The sequence below is a fragment of the Palaemon carinicauda genome, chromosome 21, assembly GCF_036898095.1.
Source record: "Palaemon carinicauda isolate YSFRI2023 chromosome 21, ASM3689809v2, whole genome shotgun sequence".
Taxonomy (NCBI): Eukaryota; Metazoa; Arthropoda; class Malacostraca; order Decapoda; family Palaemonidae; genus Palaemon; species Palaemon carinicauda.
The window spans coordinates 36225075-36242880 of NC_090745.1; the positions used below are offsets into that span (position 1 = coordinate 36225075).

General features: G+C 41.9%; 1 protein-coding gene across 1 annotated transcript in view; it reads left to right on the forward strand.

Moving 5' to 3' along the window:
• Window positions 1-17806, forward strand: part of LOC137615269 (reelin-like) — a 198286-nt gene that overhangs the window by 83735 nt on the left and 96745 nt on the right. Inside the window, exon 2 of the mRNA XM_068344997.1 lies at window positions 134-232. Within this exon, the coding sequence (XP_068201098.1) occupies window positions 134-232 (99 nt within the window). The remainder of the gene's footprint in view (window positions 1-133; window positions 233-17806) is intronic.

The following is a 17806-nucleotide window of genomic DNA, read 5'->3' on the forward strand; positions in this document are numbered from 1 at the left end:
GTCTCTTCCTGAAAATTGTATAACCTTAAAATGAAACTTAAAAAATTCACAGTGAGGTGGTAAAGAGAAAAAGGTGTTCAGAAATTTTCATAATTCCAGTTTCAATTTCGTTCAAAATGGGTTTTTATTTCAGAAACTTTTTCCGGGAATCTTGCTGTTTTGCTTATACATAGGATCCCATGCAGTTTTAGAGGACAAAGAAGACATCCTTATTGATGAATCTCAACAGATGGTGAGCTAAACAAGAGTTTTTAATTTTTTTTTTATTTTAGTATATAAGTTTCGGAAAAGTTTCCATTTCTAATGATAAGACGATTTTATACTTCCTGTCTTTTCGAAAAAGACTAGTATTAATTACCATTTACCTCATAACAGCTTAGAACTGACAAAATCTAATATTTTTATTGCTATGTGTTTTAAGTATAAAAGTATTTTTCGAGTTAGATATAATGTAGTCCACACCGACTTACCTGTAATAATTAGAACAGGGAATCCAATATGACATGATACACCAAAGAAATGTTGGCTTCCCTGGCCTAGATCCAGCGTATCAATGTGCAAGGAATAGGTTCAGTTTCTAATTAATCCGTCACAGCAGCTCTATGTTGAAATTGTCTGTTAAGTGACAACCCATCACCAACTGGGAACCATCACTAAGGTTGAACACAATACTTATCTGGCAGCTTACCTGTGTGTGGAAACCATTTTTTTTTAAAAGTTAAGTAAAGCTAATTAGGTTCTGGATTAGTCATTTACATAATTCCAGCTCTGGGTGATAGTGTTGATACAATCATTTGGTTGCTTATGTATAGATCTATGTAAATACGTGTTATGTCCTACATTGCCGAACATTAAGATGGTTGGTATAATGCTATTAACGTCGGCTGGGTTAGGTAGAATTTGTTGATTTATTCATATTGTTGAGCCTATAAATTTGAATTTATTCTTGTAGGCAGTTATACATGTGTACTCATGTACAAATATGTATGTTCTTGTAATTTCTTTATAGCACAAATAAATTTTGGTGGAAAATTATAATACAATCCATATTGGTTAATAGGGTAATGGGCAAGGTGAATAACTTACATACTGTATTTTATTCTGCCTATATTTTGTAACGTCACACTTTACTTTTTTTTCAGGAAACTTGTACTGCATGGTTTGTTGAGTAATTTGGCTCAATGAATATTCTAAATATATCTATGAGCTTATACTCAATATTATCACAGAGTAGTTTTTTAAAACTGCTATATAATGGTTGCATTTTATTGCCTTGGGGATAAAGCAACGAATATATTTCTCTAAGGCTGTCTATGCGAATAGGGAATGTATTAATATTTTAAAGGGTGGAGTAACCTTTTTTTTTCTCCCAGGTAGAGGTTTTGTTTAGCAAAAAGTGGGATTACTTTCCCCTCTTAAGGTGGCATTCATTCCCCATACCCAGTCCTTATAAATGGGTTATTGGGTGATGAGGAGGGCTGCTCGACTCACGATCTACATCTGGGGTACGCAAAGTTATGCTTTCCTACCTACCGACTTGTCAGTAGGCGATAACTAATTTAGTGTAAGTTGGGGGAAGGTTAGTCCCTCACAGCCTTTTTGAGGGCCTCTCTTCCTAACGTCTGACTTGTTGGAGGGATCTCAGTAAGGACTGTTAATAAAAGGACAAATACAGTATGTTACTAATACTTAATTTAAATGACAGAATGATATTCTAGAAAGGCAAATAGTGCCGAATGCCATAGGTTACAAGAAGGGATCTTTATCAACTCTATTCCAACAGCAGCTAGAAACTAATAATTCCTTGTTTTAGAAAAGATAAAAGTCAGCCATATTCACAAGGAAACGAAAGTTTCCAGATTTGTTAAGATGGCTCTTAGCATACATGTAGAATATAATTATTGTAAATTAAATCACACACCCAATAATAAAAGATTATGACATATTTTTGGCTACTACAATATGTATTTAACAATACTGTATCAACTCAAAATGTTTAATTTCATCTTTATAAAAAACTATTTTAATATTTATATTTTCAAGGACCGAATCTTAGGTAGTTTAGGAAATTGTTAGTTTCTATTGTGATAAATATATTTTATCTGCTAGGATTAGCGTACCCTTAGCCTCCCAATTCTTATATACAGGAGCAGTTGAATAGTAGACTCAGCCCATTATTCCCATAGGCGATGGAATAAGCAGATACACTATTTTCTTTATAGGTTCTGAATTCTGATTTTACACATAACACATGAGGAACTTGAGAGCTATGTGTAACCAGGCAGGGTATAATAATATGGCCAACCATCGCTGGTGTCATTCTTTCCCGTCACTATCATAGCACTTTTTGTACCTCTTCATACGAACCCTGTGACCCTAAGAAGGACCCTATATGTTTATAATGAGTTCAAGGAGCAAAGGACTAGGACCCAAAAGCAACAAACTTGAGAGATCTAGTTATTTCCCTTCCTTTCCATGTGGGGGAACAGATTTACCAAATAAGAAACTCTGAAAATCTGCCAAAAAAAGAAAAAAAGAAAAAAAGAAAATGAAAAAAGAAAATAAACAGGAGACTGGGCAGTGAGGAATTAAGGTTATGGGGGCGTAGTGGACCATAACAGCCATGTAGAAAATTTTGGCTCGAAGGATTATGTAGATCCTGAAGTGGAGGTGGCCTTACTATAGAGGACCTCAGAGCAGGCTATGATCCCCTTATGGAAGCGCTTTTGGGCGCTATCCCGAAGTTTGGCTTATTTCCTAGTACTGCTCTGATTCTGGCTACCTGTGGCCAGGCTACCATCCCTCCAGGGTTCGGCTAACTTCTGTCTCCTGTGGATGTTTACAAGATATTTGAGGCCTAAATTAACTCCCTCTATGGTGGTTCTTTCCAGTTACCTACCAGTTCAGAGTTTCTATGTTTCTCCTGCTCCCTCAACCTCCCAGCTTGAAGATTATGTGGTGCCTGAGACCACGTGGCTAAGGGCCAAGGGGAAACTCCATTGGGGGTTGCCTCTTCCGGCCTGCATCCTCTGGGTTTGGTGGTGGTGGAGGAGTCTGTATGAGAATGTTCGGCTATGAAAGTAGAAGGGGAGGGTCTTGATGGGTAACCCCTTGCAATTTGCTTTGGGATTCATCTACTGACCTCGCACGGATGTGTTTCTTTGAAGAGGTGAACATATTGCCTTCGATGAAGTGGAAGTCAAAGACTTTAATATATTGCTCTCTCTTATTGATATATCTAGGAATCATTTACTATTTATCCCCAACTCATACTGAGGAGGTGTTACTGACGACATACAAGACTAACCTTGACAGTTTGGCAAAAGCAGTCACAGATGCTGGTTTTTTTCTGCTCAGTCAAACCCATTCTAAGGCAACTGTTACTGGGATGACATTGCAAGGCCAAAAGACAACCTTCTTGGCCAAAATGATCAAGATAGGTGTAGGATCCTAGGATCCATAAGGGATCTGGAAGGTTCTATCCTTCGTAAAAATTTCTATATCCATATAGGGGTTCACCATGAGGAGTTTAGTTTCAGAGAACTTCAAGGTTTTTGTGAGCTCTTCCTCCAAAAGAAGCTGGATGCCTTTGTTAGCATGAAACAGTTGGATGGTGGATTCACACAGATCCCAGAGATCATCCAGATGGCAGAACTTGATACTCAAAAAGCATAATTTTCTGGTATCTGTTATGTCCATTCCAGAAGTTCAAGTTGCCAGTGGATTACCGAATGAATGGTCAGCTATGGCAATTTCACTGAGTAAGCATACAAATAAGGCTATCAAAGATTTTGTCAAGATGAAATTTGGGGCATCATCTAATCTGCAATGTCACTGAGTAAGCATACAAATAAGGCTGTCTAAGACTTTGTCAAGATAAAATTTGAGGCATCATCTAATCTGGAAACAACATCAATGACCTCAGATGTCAGGATGCCAAAATATCAAACCAATCAATCAATCAAATCTGGAAAATGTGGAAGTAGAGTGCTTTCTCTTGGGTAATTCTCTCTGTGAGTTCTTTGTATTTCTGGAGAAGTGCAGGAAAGTCTTTTGATCTCTACTGAAAAGAGAGATTTTATAAGTGTCCTAACTATAATCAGAACAAGCAGGAGTATCCAAGGTAGTCTGAAAAGGGATCATTATCACAGAAGGCTTAATCCCGACCTGTCCAGTCTGCTATTCATACTGGTAGAAGGCAGCAAAAACAACAACCTCGGCAGGCAGAAACCCACACCCTAAGTACTCTCGGATACTTCCACAAGAGGAAGAAAGGTAGAAAGTAGACAAAGGGAGGTTAGGGTTCTGGGCCTTTTTGCAAGGGCAAAGGACCTTGTCAATGTTTTCAAGAATAATGGGGCTTTTTTTAGCAGAGAAAGAACATATTCTTGAATGCTCTGGGCTCTTCGTGAAAATCCAAACCCACTCCAAAACAATTTTTTAGGCTAAATCTTCAGAACTCAACTCCTTTATCAGTAAAATGTTGAAGAGAGCCATCGAAAAATTATGATTTTTAAAATTCCTGTACAAATTCTTAAGTGCTCTTAAGATAAATTCGACAGATGAAATGGAGGTCCTTTACCTCTTTCGTCTCAACAAACATATCAGATACGAAGCTTTTAGAATGGTGACCATAGCACAAGTCTACCAATTAGTACACTGAAGGAACTGGAACTGTACTATATATCTAGCATGTTCCTATCGCTTCTTACTTTTGACCTAACCTAAGGTTTTGATATTTCATAAAACTTGGTTGTAACTGATAGTAGCAACCCTATTCCTGACATAAAAGAAGCTCTGCCTAAGAAAGAAGTTGCACATAGAATTATTCATCAACAACCAGATAGGAGTCTGCTCTCTCTAGAGAGGAGGCTCTTGCTCAAGAACTCTGAATGCAGTAATCCTTCCAATTATGAAGGTTTTTGCGGGTGAGGGATATGTCCACATGTTATGCTATCTCAATGTGGTGGCACACATATTGCTCAGACAGATGGCCCTGGATACAGGTTTTTAAGCATCCTTCAATTTGAAGAAACGTTTTTTAGAACCAGAAAAGAAGACATAATTAAAAAAAAAGAAAAGAAAAAAAAAAAGCAGCTGACCACCGAGATCCAACTGCATTCTGTCCCACCAAATTTAGAGAGGGAGCAAATCATGGAATAAATATGACCAAAGGATTCCCCTATTCTTTTCACATTTTCCTCTGTCCTCATAGACCTGACAACAATGGGATTATCAAAAACAAATTTTATTCGCCAAAGGGGTTAACTAATGCACTGTGGTTGTTCTGTGGCTACTTTCCTCCTGGTAAGATTAGAAGAAACTCTTAAACTATGGTAAGCATCTCTCCTGAGAGGACATTCCAGAATCCATGCTATTTACCTTTCTCTTGTTTTTTGAAGTTTTTTATAGTTTATATATGAAAGATCTAATTTAATGTTGCTAGTGTTCTTTAGATATTCTATTTTGATTGTTCGATACTTCTCTTGTAGCTTATTTATTTCCCTGTTTCCTTTCCTCAATGGGCTATTTTTCCAATTGGATCACTTAGGCTTATAGCATCCTGCTTTTCCAATTAGCGTTGTAGCTTAGCTAATAATAATAATAATCATGATCATAATCATCATCATAATAATAATAATAATAATAATAATAATAATAATAATAATAATAATAATAATTAATAATAATAATAACCAGAGAACATTAGAAGTGCTGAAGCAATTCTTAGAAAGAACTCCTCCCACAATTTGCCAATAATGTGCTCTTAGGCATATTGAAACAATATAAAGATTGGAAATAGCATATTATTGTTTATAGTCCTAAAAAGGGACCTAAACTACGCTTTTTAAGAAAATACAAAATTGGCTCAGACTTGCGCCTTCACTAGACCATGGTCCAAGGTATCTCTAGCAAAAATTTGAAGGCAACTGATGTAGCAGTTCTTGAGATCCCAAAGAACAATAAATTTAAATAATGTTTGCATCGAACATAGGTGGTGATGCATGCACCTGCACTATTTTCTGGATTTATACTTCCCCCATATGGGTCATACTACTGCTTAAGTTTGAAAGGAAACACTTTAAAATCGGCTGAGTTATTAGCGATCTAAAACCGGTGAAAAATATTATAGGCTATAGTAATAATAATAATAATAATAATAATGATAATAATAATAATAATAATAACAATAATAATAATAATAATAATAATAATAATAATGATAATAATAATTAAGGAGTATTTTAGTTAGAATAATTTCAATAATGATAATTATCTCAATAATTCTAACATTCTTTAAATTTACTATAATTTTATGAATAATAATAATTCAAATAATTTCTAAAAAGATAATAACTTTGATAATAATTTTCAGGATAATAAATAATAATATCATAAACAATAGTTTCAAAATATAATAATATATTCAGTAATTTCCATAATACTTATTTTAAAATTGAATGATGGATATTATTTTACTCACTTGCTGATGTTAGGTTAGGTTAGGTTAAGTTAGATTAGGTTAGATTAAGTTGGGTTAGTTAGGTTAGGTTAGATTAACTAGGTTAGGTTAGGTTAAGTTACATTAGGTTAGATTAAGTTGGGTTAGTTAGGTTAGGTTAGGTTAGCTAGGTTAGGTTAGGTTAGCTAGGTTAGGTTAGGTTAGGTTTGGTTAGAGAGAGAGAGAGAGAGAGAGAGAGAGAGAGAGAGAGAGAGAGAGGTTATGAGAGTGGGTGGAGTCAGGCTAGGGGTAGCCAATGAGGTTAAGGAAAGGGGTGGAGTTAGGTTAGAGGTACCCAATAGGAATGGATCGATCCTTATGGATTGGAAACGTGCCATTTACCTTACTTACATTAGACCCAAATTCTTTCACACTAGATTATTCATTACCTAAGCATGCTTTTCTTAGACTAATATTTTTAATTTTCTATAGCAGAAAAAGAACGTTTTAGTCATCATATAAGACTATCATATAGCATATATTGTATATCTTGCATATAAAAATCTCAATTAGATAACATGATAAAACAAATTAAATTAAATGACGGTAGGCTACCATACAGCTTTGTCTAAAAAGTATAAGCTTAACTTCATGCTTAACATAGAAAATAAGTAAATTTTGTATTCCGTAACGGCCGAACATAACCTAATGTTACTCATAATGATATTGTTTAATTATTGACAGACTTATAGCGCCAGAAATACAAGGTAGCCTAATATACGAAAATGTACTTCATTGTAAGCTTTAAAGCCAGGCCTATTACTTTCCAATTTCCATAAGTTATAAATATAAGTAATAAACAAGTTAATATCTCTTATTCTAATCCCATAACACATACATTGGTTTTGTAAAATGAAGTTGTGTTCCACATTAAGTTTTATTAATGAAATTATGAAAAACATAACTATACTAAATAGAATTGCAACGGAACTTCGGACAAGGAAAACAATTGACGAGTATTGAATATGACAGGCGACTCAAAAAAAAAAAAATAAAATAAAATAAAAAAAAAGTAAGGCTAGGTTTGGGGGAGGGGGATGAAAGCCAACAGTTGTACCATTGAGAAGAATGGGGGTCTAGGGAAGCATTCTTTTTCCAATTATAGAATAAGTGTTCAAATCGAATTTCCTTGATGCAGTTTTAGATTTATAACAACTCTTGGTTTCAACTTTTATGTTGGAGTTGGAGGCTAAATGTGGGGTGGGGGGGGGGGGGGGGGGTGACATTTGTCCTAAAGGCCAACCCAAAATTCACCCCTGGGTTTCCTTCTTTAATCCCCTTTTTTAGTAATCATTAAATCATAGGTAGGCGTAGCGCATATGAAACCACTCCTAAGTATATAACCTATTTCTAAGAATTGGTACAATAAATAAAATGCTAACATTCCACTACATATATGAGTAAAAAACGGATTTTGAGCGAAGCGAAAAATCTATTTTTGGGTAAGATAGCCATGTCGTCCTGATGGAAGTTCCTTAAAGGCAGCTTCCTAGGGTATATTACAACTACGGCGATATTCCCAGAGAATTTACCTTCAGGCACCCAGAATTCTAACTCCTGGAGCGAGTATCCCTAAAAAGACCTTAGGGATATCGTAAATATCAGTGGACGTATTCTTGACACGCCTCATAGCAATCTATACCCGGAATAGAGTTAACACTTCGTAGGGGTCAAATGGCAAGAAAACGAAAACGATAAGAAAGGGGGGAGCCGTTCATAAGGCATCTCTCCTCCCCGTTTCGAAAGCGTGCCCTGCGCCGCTCACGGCGCCATCTGTATTCCTTGTAGCGATACACGAGGGGCTACAGATACTGTATGTAGGGAGGGGTCCTACAATCCTTTTCACTCTTTATTTTTTTTTTTTTTTTTTTTTTTAAAAGGAGCAGGGCGGGTCCATCAGGACGACATGGCTATCTTACCCAAAAATAGATTTTTCGCTTCGCTCAAAATCCGTTTTTTGGGCTCAAGCCATGTCGTCCTGATGGAAGTATACCAGAGCATTACTGTATCTGTGGATTCTCAATACGTGCCGTACTCCTCAAGAATGTTTCTTAGTCAACTCGACTGACAGACCTAAGATGTTACCGTTATACATCTTTTCACTAATCATAAGCCATGAAAGCGCTTCCTGCCCCCTACAGGGAGGAGTCCTACTAGACTCTAGAAACGAACGAAGAGTACATATACCTATGTATGAATCACTCGCCAGCCAGTACCATATAGTGGTCTCACTCTATATGAAGTAAAGCGAAGTCTTACGGGACTACAGTATCCAAAGGAAAAGTCCCGACCAGCACCCTGGTCGAAGTAAAATTAGACAAAAGGTTATATCTGCGTAGGATTAAACTTGCTGCTACCACCGTCCTCAGAAAGGGGTGGAGTCCTTTATGCTAAGGAAAGTATAAACCAGTGTAACAAGGCTTTGCATTAAGGAATAGGCTATTATAGATATCCCCGATTAATATACATAGGCTAAATGCTCAAAAATTAATATGAAATCAAAATAGGTGAAGGAGACGCAAGGTTCCCGAGAACAAGTTTATTGAGAAACAATAAATAGACATGGTCACCATAAATATGTACATATGCTAGGTGGATGACCAACAATTTACACAAGTACTGTAGTGCATGGATGAATGGTTATCTGAAAGAAAACATATATGTCACTTGCACATACCCCGGTATCAAACTTAACGTCCATGTTACTACTTTGCTGACAATAGCGTTAGCAAACGCTTGGCACACCTGTCTGTACTTGTGCTACCATCACCATAACGTTGGAACAGTCACTGTGGGCTCTCAGAGCCTTCACTACCAGTTATATCAACGCATATAACTAACCACTCACCCAAGAATCAAAGTCCCAAATGATTCCGCTGTTCCTCGCAGAGTTAAACAGCAGGGTTAACGACGCAACCAACTGCTACCACAGACCTCTTTAGCTGCTCCACTTGCTTAGCATAGTGGCGAAAGAATACCCTGGAAGACTTCCAGCCAGTGTATGAACGAAGGTGTTCAAAATCCATAAAGTTAAAGAAGTTTAAGGATGAAGCAACTTTCCTCGGATCATGACCTGCGGGTGAACTGTCAGGATCCGCTCTGCGAATAAAATATGTAATTTTCGCCCTAAGCTGATTTAAAGATAAATTCGAGCCCGATGTTTCTCCTCTGAATAGTTGGCCCCCATGGAAGTCTGAAGTTCTACGAAGATAGACCTTTAGGCATTCTACGGGACATAGAGATGCATCTTCTTTCAGAGGGCAGATTCTCCAGGGACCCCACCTGTTGGTGGGCAACTCGTTCTTAGCGAGAAACGTAGGGTCCGGAAACAGGTTCAGTTCTCCCCCATCCAGGAACTGAACTCGGCCCTCCTCTCTCGAGAGGGCCACAATCTCACTAACTCTGGCCCCAGAAGCAAGGGCAAAAAGGAAGATCACTTTTTGAGTCAGGTCCTTCAACGCACATTCCTCATTATCTAGTAATGAGGCAGAATGAAGGACTTTGTTTAACGACCACGAAATAGGCTTTGGAGGAGCTGATGGTCTAAGCCTAGCACAGGCCTTTGGGATCTTATTAAACATCTCGTTAGCGAGGTCTACCTGGAAGGCATATAGAATGGGTCTTGTTAGAGCTGACTTACATGTAGAAATTGTGTTAGCCGCCAGCCCCTGTCCGTGGAGGTGAATGAAGAAGGATAGGCAGAACTCCGTAGAGATCTCGTGCGGGTTCTTATCTTTGACAAAGGCTACCCATTTCTTCCATGCAGATTCGTACTGCCTCCTAGTAGAATTACACTTGTATTCTTCCAGGAAGTCGATGCTATCTTTCGAGATTCCGAACCGTTTCTTCACCGCTAGGGAGAGAAAATCATGAGCTGCAGGGTTCGGGTTTTCTGTAATGAAGCGTAGACAGTCGACTTCTGGACTTGCTGGGACAGAACTGGGTCCGGGAGTGGTAGAAACTTCAGTCGTAGTTCTAGAGCTAGAGGGAACCATACACTGTTCGGCCACTTGTGGGCCACTATTGCTGCTACTCCCTTGAAGGATCTCAGTTTGTTGAGGACCCTCAACATCAGGTTGTGAGGGGGAAACAGGTAGATCCTGGACCATCTGTTCCAATCGAGGGACATCGCATCTATTGCTTCTGCCAAGGGGTCCACGTATGGGGACACATATTTCGGCAGCTTCTTGTTGTCCTTCGTCGCGAAGAGGTCTATCTGCAGTTCTGGGACTTGTCTCAAGATGAAAGAGAATGATCCTGCGTCTAGGGACCATTCTGACTCTATCGGTGTAACCCTGGATAGAGCGTCCGCGGTAACATTCCGGACTCCTTGAAGGTGAACTGCTGACAGGTGCCACTTCTTCTTCTCCGCCAGTCGGAATATGGCTAACATTACCTGGTTGAGAGGTGGGGATCTCGATCCCCGCCGATTCAGACATTTCACTACCACCTCGCTGTCCAGTACCAACCTTACATGGATCGAGTGACGTGGGGATACTTTCTTCAGGGTAAGAAGCACTGCCATAGCTTCTAGAAAGTTTATGTGAAAGGTCCCAAATAGCTTGGACCAGGTCCCTTGCACTTTTTTCCGATGGGAGTGACCCCCCCACCCTACCTTTGAGGCGTCTGTGTGGATTGTCACTGACGGGGGGGGGGGGGGTGGCTGAAGAGGTAGAGACCTCTTTAGACGACTGGCTTGAGACCACGGTCTGAGAAGAGAACGTAGTCGAAGTGGGACCGGTCTCTTCAAGTCCCTTCGCTCTTTCGATGCAAAGGTTCTCCATACTCCCGCTGCATCTTTTAGCTGTGCTCTTAGCACTGGGTCTGTTACTGATGCAAACTGAAGAGAGCCCAAAACCCTCTCTTGTTCGCGTCTTGATATCCTCTCGGAACCTAGAAGTCTCCTGACAGACCCCGCTATTTCCTTCCTCTTTGACATCGGGATGGAAAGACGGTGTGACACTAGATCCCAGTGAATTCCCAACCACTGGAACCTCTGAGCTGGAGAAAGACGAGACTTCTTTCTGTTGATCATGAAGCCTAGATATTCCAGGAACTGAATCACTTGTAGGGAAGCTTGCAAGCATTCTGCTCTGGATGCTGCCCACACCAACCAATCGTCCAGGTAGGCTACTACCTGGAACCCTTTTAGGCGTAACTGTTTGAGAGCTGCGCTCGCAAGCTTCGTAAAGATCCTTGGGGCTATGTTTAGTATGAAGGGCATCGCCCTGAAAGCATAAAGTTTTTGTTGTAGCTTGAATCCTAGGTAGGGGGAGAGACGGCGACTTATTGGAACGTGCCAATATGCGTCTGACAAATCGATGGAGACGGTATATGCCCTCTTGGGCAGTAAGGCCCTTATGTGTTGTAACGTTAACATCTTGAACTTGTGGTTCACTATGAACTTGTTGAGTGGTGACAAGTCCAGAATGACTCTGAGTTTCCCCGAGTCTTTCTTGGGAACACAAAACAGCCTCCCTTGGAACTTGATGGACTTTACCCTCCTGATCACCTTTTTCTCCAACAGATCTTGGATGTACTCCTCCAAAACGGGGGTGGAGTGTTGGAAAAATTGAGGGCACTGGGGCGGAGTACTGTACCAACTCCAACCCAGTCCATTTTTGAGAAGGCTGTGGGCCCAGGGATCGAAGGTCCAGCGATCCCGGAAATACTGAAGTCTCCCACCTACCGGCGACACTTCACTTTGACTGCCCTGCAGTCTTGCCTCCCTGGCCGCGACCACCTCTGAATCCTCGTCCCCTAGAGGGGCGTCTTGATGACCCTCTAGCTGCTCCTCTGGGTCTTGCACGAAACGTGGTTGACTGTCCCTCGAACACGGGATTGAATGCCGGGGAAGCTGATGACATGGCTTGGGGTACCCATTGGAAGGTGGTCGGGGTCTGGGCTACCAGTTGTGGTACCGGAGGCAAAGCTGGCTGCTGCTGCTGTTGTCTTTGCGGTTTGAAGGACTTGGCTGGACGGGAGGAAAACCTTGACTTCTTCGCCTTTCCTTTCGGCTGAGGGCCCTCATCCGGAGAAGACTTCCTCTTAAGGGACAGGCCCCACTTCAGGAGAAGATTGCGGTTCTCAGTGGCTGCCTTGTCCACGATCTCTTTGACCACGTCCTTGGGAAAGAGATCTTTACCCCAGATGCTGGATGAAATTAGCCTCTTGGGTTCATGCCTCACTGTGGCCGAGGCGAACACAAACTCCCTACAGGCCCTCCTTGCTTTGACAAAACAATAGAGGTCCTTGGTTACTGTGGCCAGATGAATTTTGGCCATTACCATGAACATCTCTGGCATCTTGGGGTCGCTAGCCATCGTCTCCATGTTGGTCTGGAGAGACATCGAGGCTGCCAGGCGCTCCTTTGTGTCCAATTCCCTCCGTAGAAGGAATTCCGACAACTTGGGAAGGTTTTCGCCGAACTGCTGACCTGCAATGTCGGCGTCCAACTTCCCAACCGAGAAAGTAAGGTGCACCTCCTTCCAGTCCTTATTGTCCAGCGGCAATGCCAACGATAGAGGTTTACATTCCTCCAAAGACGGACACGGCTTGCCAGCTTCAACCGCCTTCATGACGGCCGCAAACCCCTTTTGCATAAAGGGGAAGGCCCTAGCCGGGGAGGATACAAAGGAGGGGTGCTTCTTACTCAAAGCGGCAACTTTTGAGTTTGAGAACCCCCTCTCCTTTAAAGCAGCTGTTAAAGTGGTTTGAGCCTTGGAGTGATCCAGGATAATCACCTCCTTTGGTTCCGTCTCCTCCTTCGAGGCCGGCTCCTTCTTCAAACGGACATAACAGTCCGGGTAGGCCCCTCTACTGGGCCAGAATTCCACCTCCTCAAGGGGAACTGAGCCCAGTTTCTCCGACATGACGATCTTCCCAATCGTCATCGGCATGTGCTCGGTATATCTCCACGGGTTGGCATCCGAGCACAGAGGAAGGTCCTTAACGTTGAGCTTCTTTAGAGGTCCACGTGATGCTGTGATCTTCTGCATCTGGAGCTCCAAAGTAGCGGCCTTCTGATTATTCTCCCTCTGCATCTGTTGGATCATACCAACGATGGAAGAGAGAGCCTGTCCTAGCTCTGCTGGAAGAGCGGACGAGGTAGAGGGGATAGGTTCAGAGACCTGAACCGGCACGTCTGATGATACGGGAACCTCTTCCTCCACGGCAATAGGATCTCGATCCTCCTCCTCGCCCTCTGCGAGGAGATCCTGCTCCGCACGATCGGACAAGTCGGACATCTTGTCGTCCAACTGGATGTCCTGCATGGCATCAGCGACATCCTCCTCCACTGGAATCTGGACCAGAGGGATCTCCGGCCGAGGCTGGGGAACAACAGCATCAGGGGAAGCCTTGGGAAAAAGGTATGCCCTCATCTTCTCGTTAGGAAGATAAGGTCCAGTGGTGTTTTTCTGAAAACCCCTTACCCATAAGCGAAGCCTCTCCCTCGCTGCATCTCTTGACTCCGCCGACCTAGGGGATTCAAAAGCCTCTGATAGCAGGTTAGTACATACAGCACATACCTGCGGATCCCAGTAACGATGGTCATCATTGGAGGCTGCACAAGCCGCGTGCCTCCTACACGAGACATGTCCGCAAAAGTTCTTACTGCGGACATTGCAGAAGACACTATCACACTTCGGATGCTCCTCCTGTAAAAGAAGAAAAATTTCCATGAATATCAAGTGAATTTCAATTCACATGTAACAAATGAGTATTCAACAAGAATAAGGGAAAGACACCTACTTGTGAAACCCACACAAACACCTGTGGAAGCCCACCAGCCAAAGTCACATAGTTAGTCTTTACTAGAATAACCAGAGAACGTATTTCCAAAGGAAATTAGGTGTAGCTCACACCTAAGGTAAAATATTACCATTCCGGCCAGGGATAAAAGAATTATCTTTTATCCTTGTAAGGCGACACCAAGTGATTGCACCAGTAACACAAGTAAGATAGAAAAGACAGTGTTGTAACCTACTACATCATGAACTCCCTTGGTTGAATATACCACCAAGAGAGGACTGATACAGTACCTGAGGGTGGTGTGCCAGCCGGCTATTGCCGGTCAGCACCCCCCCCCCCCCGTTTTTCGAAAGGTAGATCTCAAGTACACAACATCAGATCACCCTTATTGGGGAGAACTCCAGATCCCATGCCTGAACCGGCCGGCAGTGGTTGCCGGTCCGCAGCCACCCGGTTTGCACTGCGTTGCCGGCCATCATTCTTAGTGGCCGGCTGACTGGGCAGTGTCGCAGGCCGGCCGGCAGCAGTAAACAAACCCTGCCGGCTGGCCCCCACACTAGGCAGCGCTCGGCTGCCGGCCCCACTTGTAGTGGCCGGCAGATGAGCAAGAGACCGGCCGGCAAAGGTATATAACCATCGCCGACCGACAGCAAGAGAACTGGAGAACACCCCTCCCCACCGACGGCCGGCCTGTAGGCCGGCAGACGGCAAGGACAACACATACGAAGACAACAGAATGAGTGCCGGGTTAAGAGACTATGAGTCTCTGAGCCCGGCACCCGAAAGAGTGCCGAAAGGAAGGGGAGACACTAAGTCAAGCTTCCTAACCGCTGCCTACTGAATCTACAGACGGCAGCGATGGAGGGACCAAGAAAGGACCGGGCAGCACTCGAAGGAATGGTCTCTGCCGGTCGGCACACTCTGCCGGCCGACAGGAGACCACGTCAGTTCCTCATCCTAACCTAGGCTAGGTAAGGATGCGGACGACTGACACAAGGAACGGAAAATAGAAGGGAAGGACAGAGGGTCCTATCCAACCTTGCCTTGGTTAAGGGTCATTCCCAACTAAGACAGTTCATCTCAGTCAGAGAAAGACCCGAGAGGGAGGCCGGCACTACTGACTGCCTCCCTAAAACCACGGCAAGGAAGGAATTGCTCTTCCAGAAAAGGGAACATATCCCGAGACCGGAACGGCAAGAGGACAGTCTGATGAGTCACCGAGTGAAGGGATCACTACTGGAACCCAACAAGGTGGACCAAGGGGATAACCCTTAATGCCCGAGTCAATCAGCAAGGGAGACTCTGCCCCATGCCAGACAAACCCGGGCTCAGACTAAACACTGTTGTACTGTCCCCCTCTGAACCAATTCAGATGGAACGGGAAGGTACAGTACTACTCCAGCATAGATATATTTGAAAATTAATTCAAACAAACCACTAGAGTTAAGCCTAGGGCTTAAACAGAGGGAAAGGGTTTGCCCCTTCCCCGAAGAGAAGGGAGCAAACGGGGACACAGATAATATTATAATGACCTAAGACAACCTAGCCTAGGCACTAAGAGAATCGATTACCTAATTCACCGAAACTCCCACCAATACTATCTTGGAAAGTACTCGAAAAAGGGCTAATATGTATAACGTTGCCTAACGCTTAAAACAATAAAATCACACTTGGAAGACTAATTATCATGCAGGAAGTACATAGGCCAACCGCTAGCCTACGAATACTAGTGTTGGCAGCCTAGGCAAAACTTCGCCAGGCACACTACTAACGCATCATAACAGAATTCCTAAATAAGCTAAGTAGCTAATATTTAAGCGCAAAGGGGCTGGGAACGTCGCTCTTGCTAACAAATAATTCCTATTCTAGCGAGCGACAGCATCCATGATGCCTCCAGCAGGCAACAGCTCTTGTATCAAAGATAACTCTTTTAATTACTTTAATTTTAACCAAGAGCCTACATTTATACATAAAGGAAATAATACTCAACTTATCCGAGGCAGAAGAAGTTGGAGAAAGCATTATCACAAGAGAAATTCCAAGATTAGGTAGAAAACAGGGAACGAAACACCGAGTCGTAGAGCTACGCAAAAAGGAATACAGATGGCGCCGTGAGCGGCGCAGGGCACGCTTTCGAAACGGGGAGGAGAGATGCCTTACGAACGGCTCCCCCCTTTCTTATCGTTTTCGTTTTCTTGCCATTTGACCCCTACGAAGTGTTAACTCTATTCGGGGTATAGATTGCTATGAGGCGTGTCAAGAATACGTCCACTGATATTTACGATATCCCTAAGGTCTTTTTAGGGATACTCGCTCCAGGAGTTAGAATTCTGGGTACCTGAAGGTAAATTCTCTGGGAATATCGCCGTAGTTGTAATATACCCTAGGAAGCTGCCTTTAAGGAACTTCCATCAGGACGACATGGCTTGAGCCCAAAAATGCAAGATAACTTATGAAGAATGTACTTTTAAGTTTTAGAGAAGCTCAAGTGTTTAGTTTACTCAATTCTTTTAAGCATTCAAGATTCATCTAATTTATTACCATCATATTTATAGGTACAAAAACATGTGAGAGTTACCACGATGGAACAAACATGTTTTTATCTCTATAAAGCAGAGTAGAAGATATAGCCTGATTAAGTGGGATCAAGGGCCATACCTTTTAAGAAACCGGGGTAAATTAGGATGTCTAATTATTCATGGCAAATGAGTCCTTGATCACATTAAGCTTCATTCCTATTTTTTGAAGTATTTTTGAATGTTTCATGTTGTTGAAATACTAATTATTCAAATGGATACCCTTATAGTACAACATCATACAAAATGAATTTAGCAACAACTTCTAAACAATGATCTGAGGACTATAAGCATTTTCCTTGAGAAAACTTGCAGAAAACTCTTGAATAAATGTAAACACAATCCATCTAAAAATGTAACAGCATTTCCCAACTGATCATTAAGCATCACTTTAAAACACCCATCCTTCATATCCAGGGTGAAATAAAAGTATTTGCCAGAACTGCCTTCAACATCTCATCTAATCTTTGCAAAGTATAGAGGTCAAGTTACTTTTTATTGATTGACCCACCAATAGTCTTTGCACATACGATTTGAACCACAATGCTTGTTCATAAGGATAATAAGGGACAGATAGACTGCTGTAGATTCTTCAATTATAGCATCGCTCAACATATCATCCATCATGTAGGCAATTTTACTTCTCACATGCTCTGGCTGATAAAATAAAGTTCTGCACACTGATTTTTAGTCAAGCACTCAAATGTGTGCGTTCACAATTTTCAATTCTCCCAACTCAATGTTATTTAGAGAAAAAAGTTTATTTCTTGAAATTAATTCTCTTAACTATCAGGTTCAAGTGATTCCATTTAACTTGGTCAACAAGATTACCTGATGTCTCTTCACAAGTACTTCCTGTTTCTGTTTGGTCATGGTGTGAAAGTAGTGCATTTTCTATTGTATTTAATTCAGGTATCATACTATGGCTACCTACTTCAAAGTAGCAGTATACAACACCATCTCTTATAAGGGGATC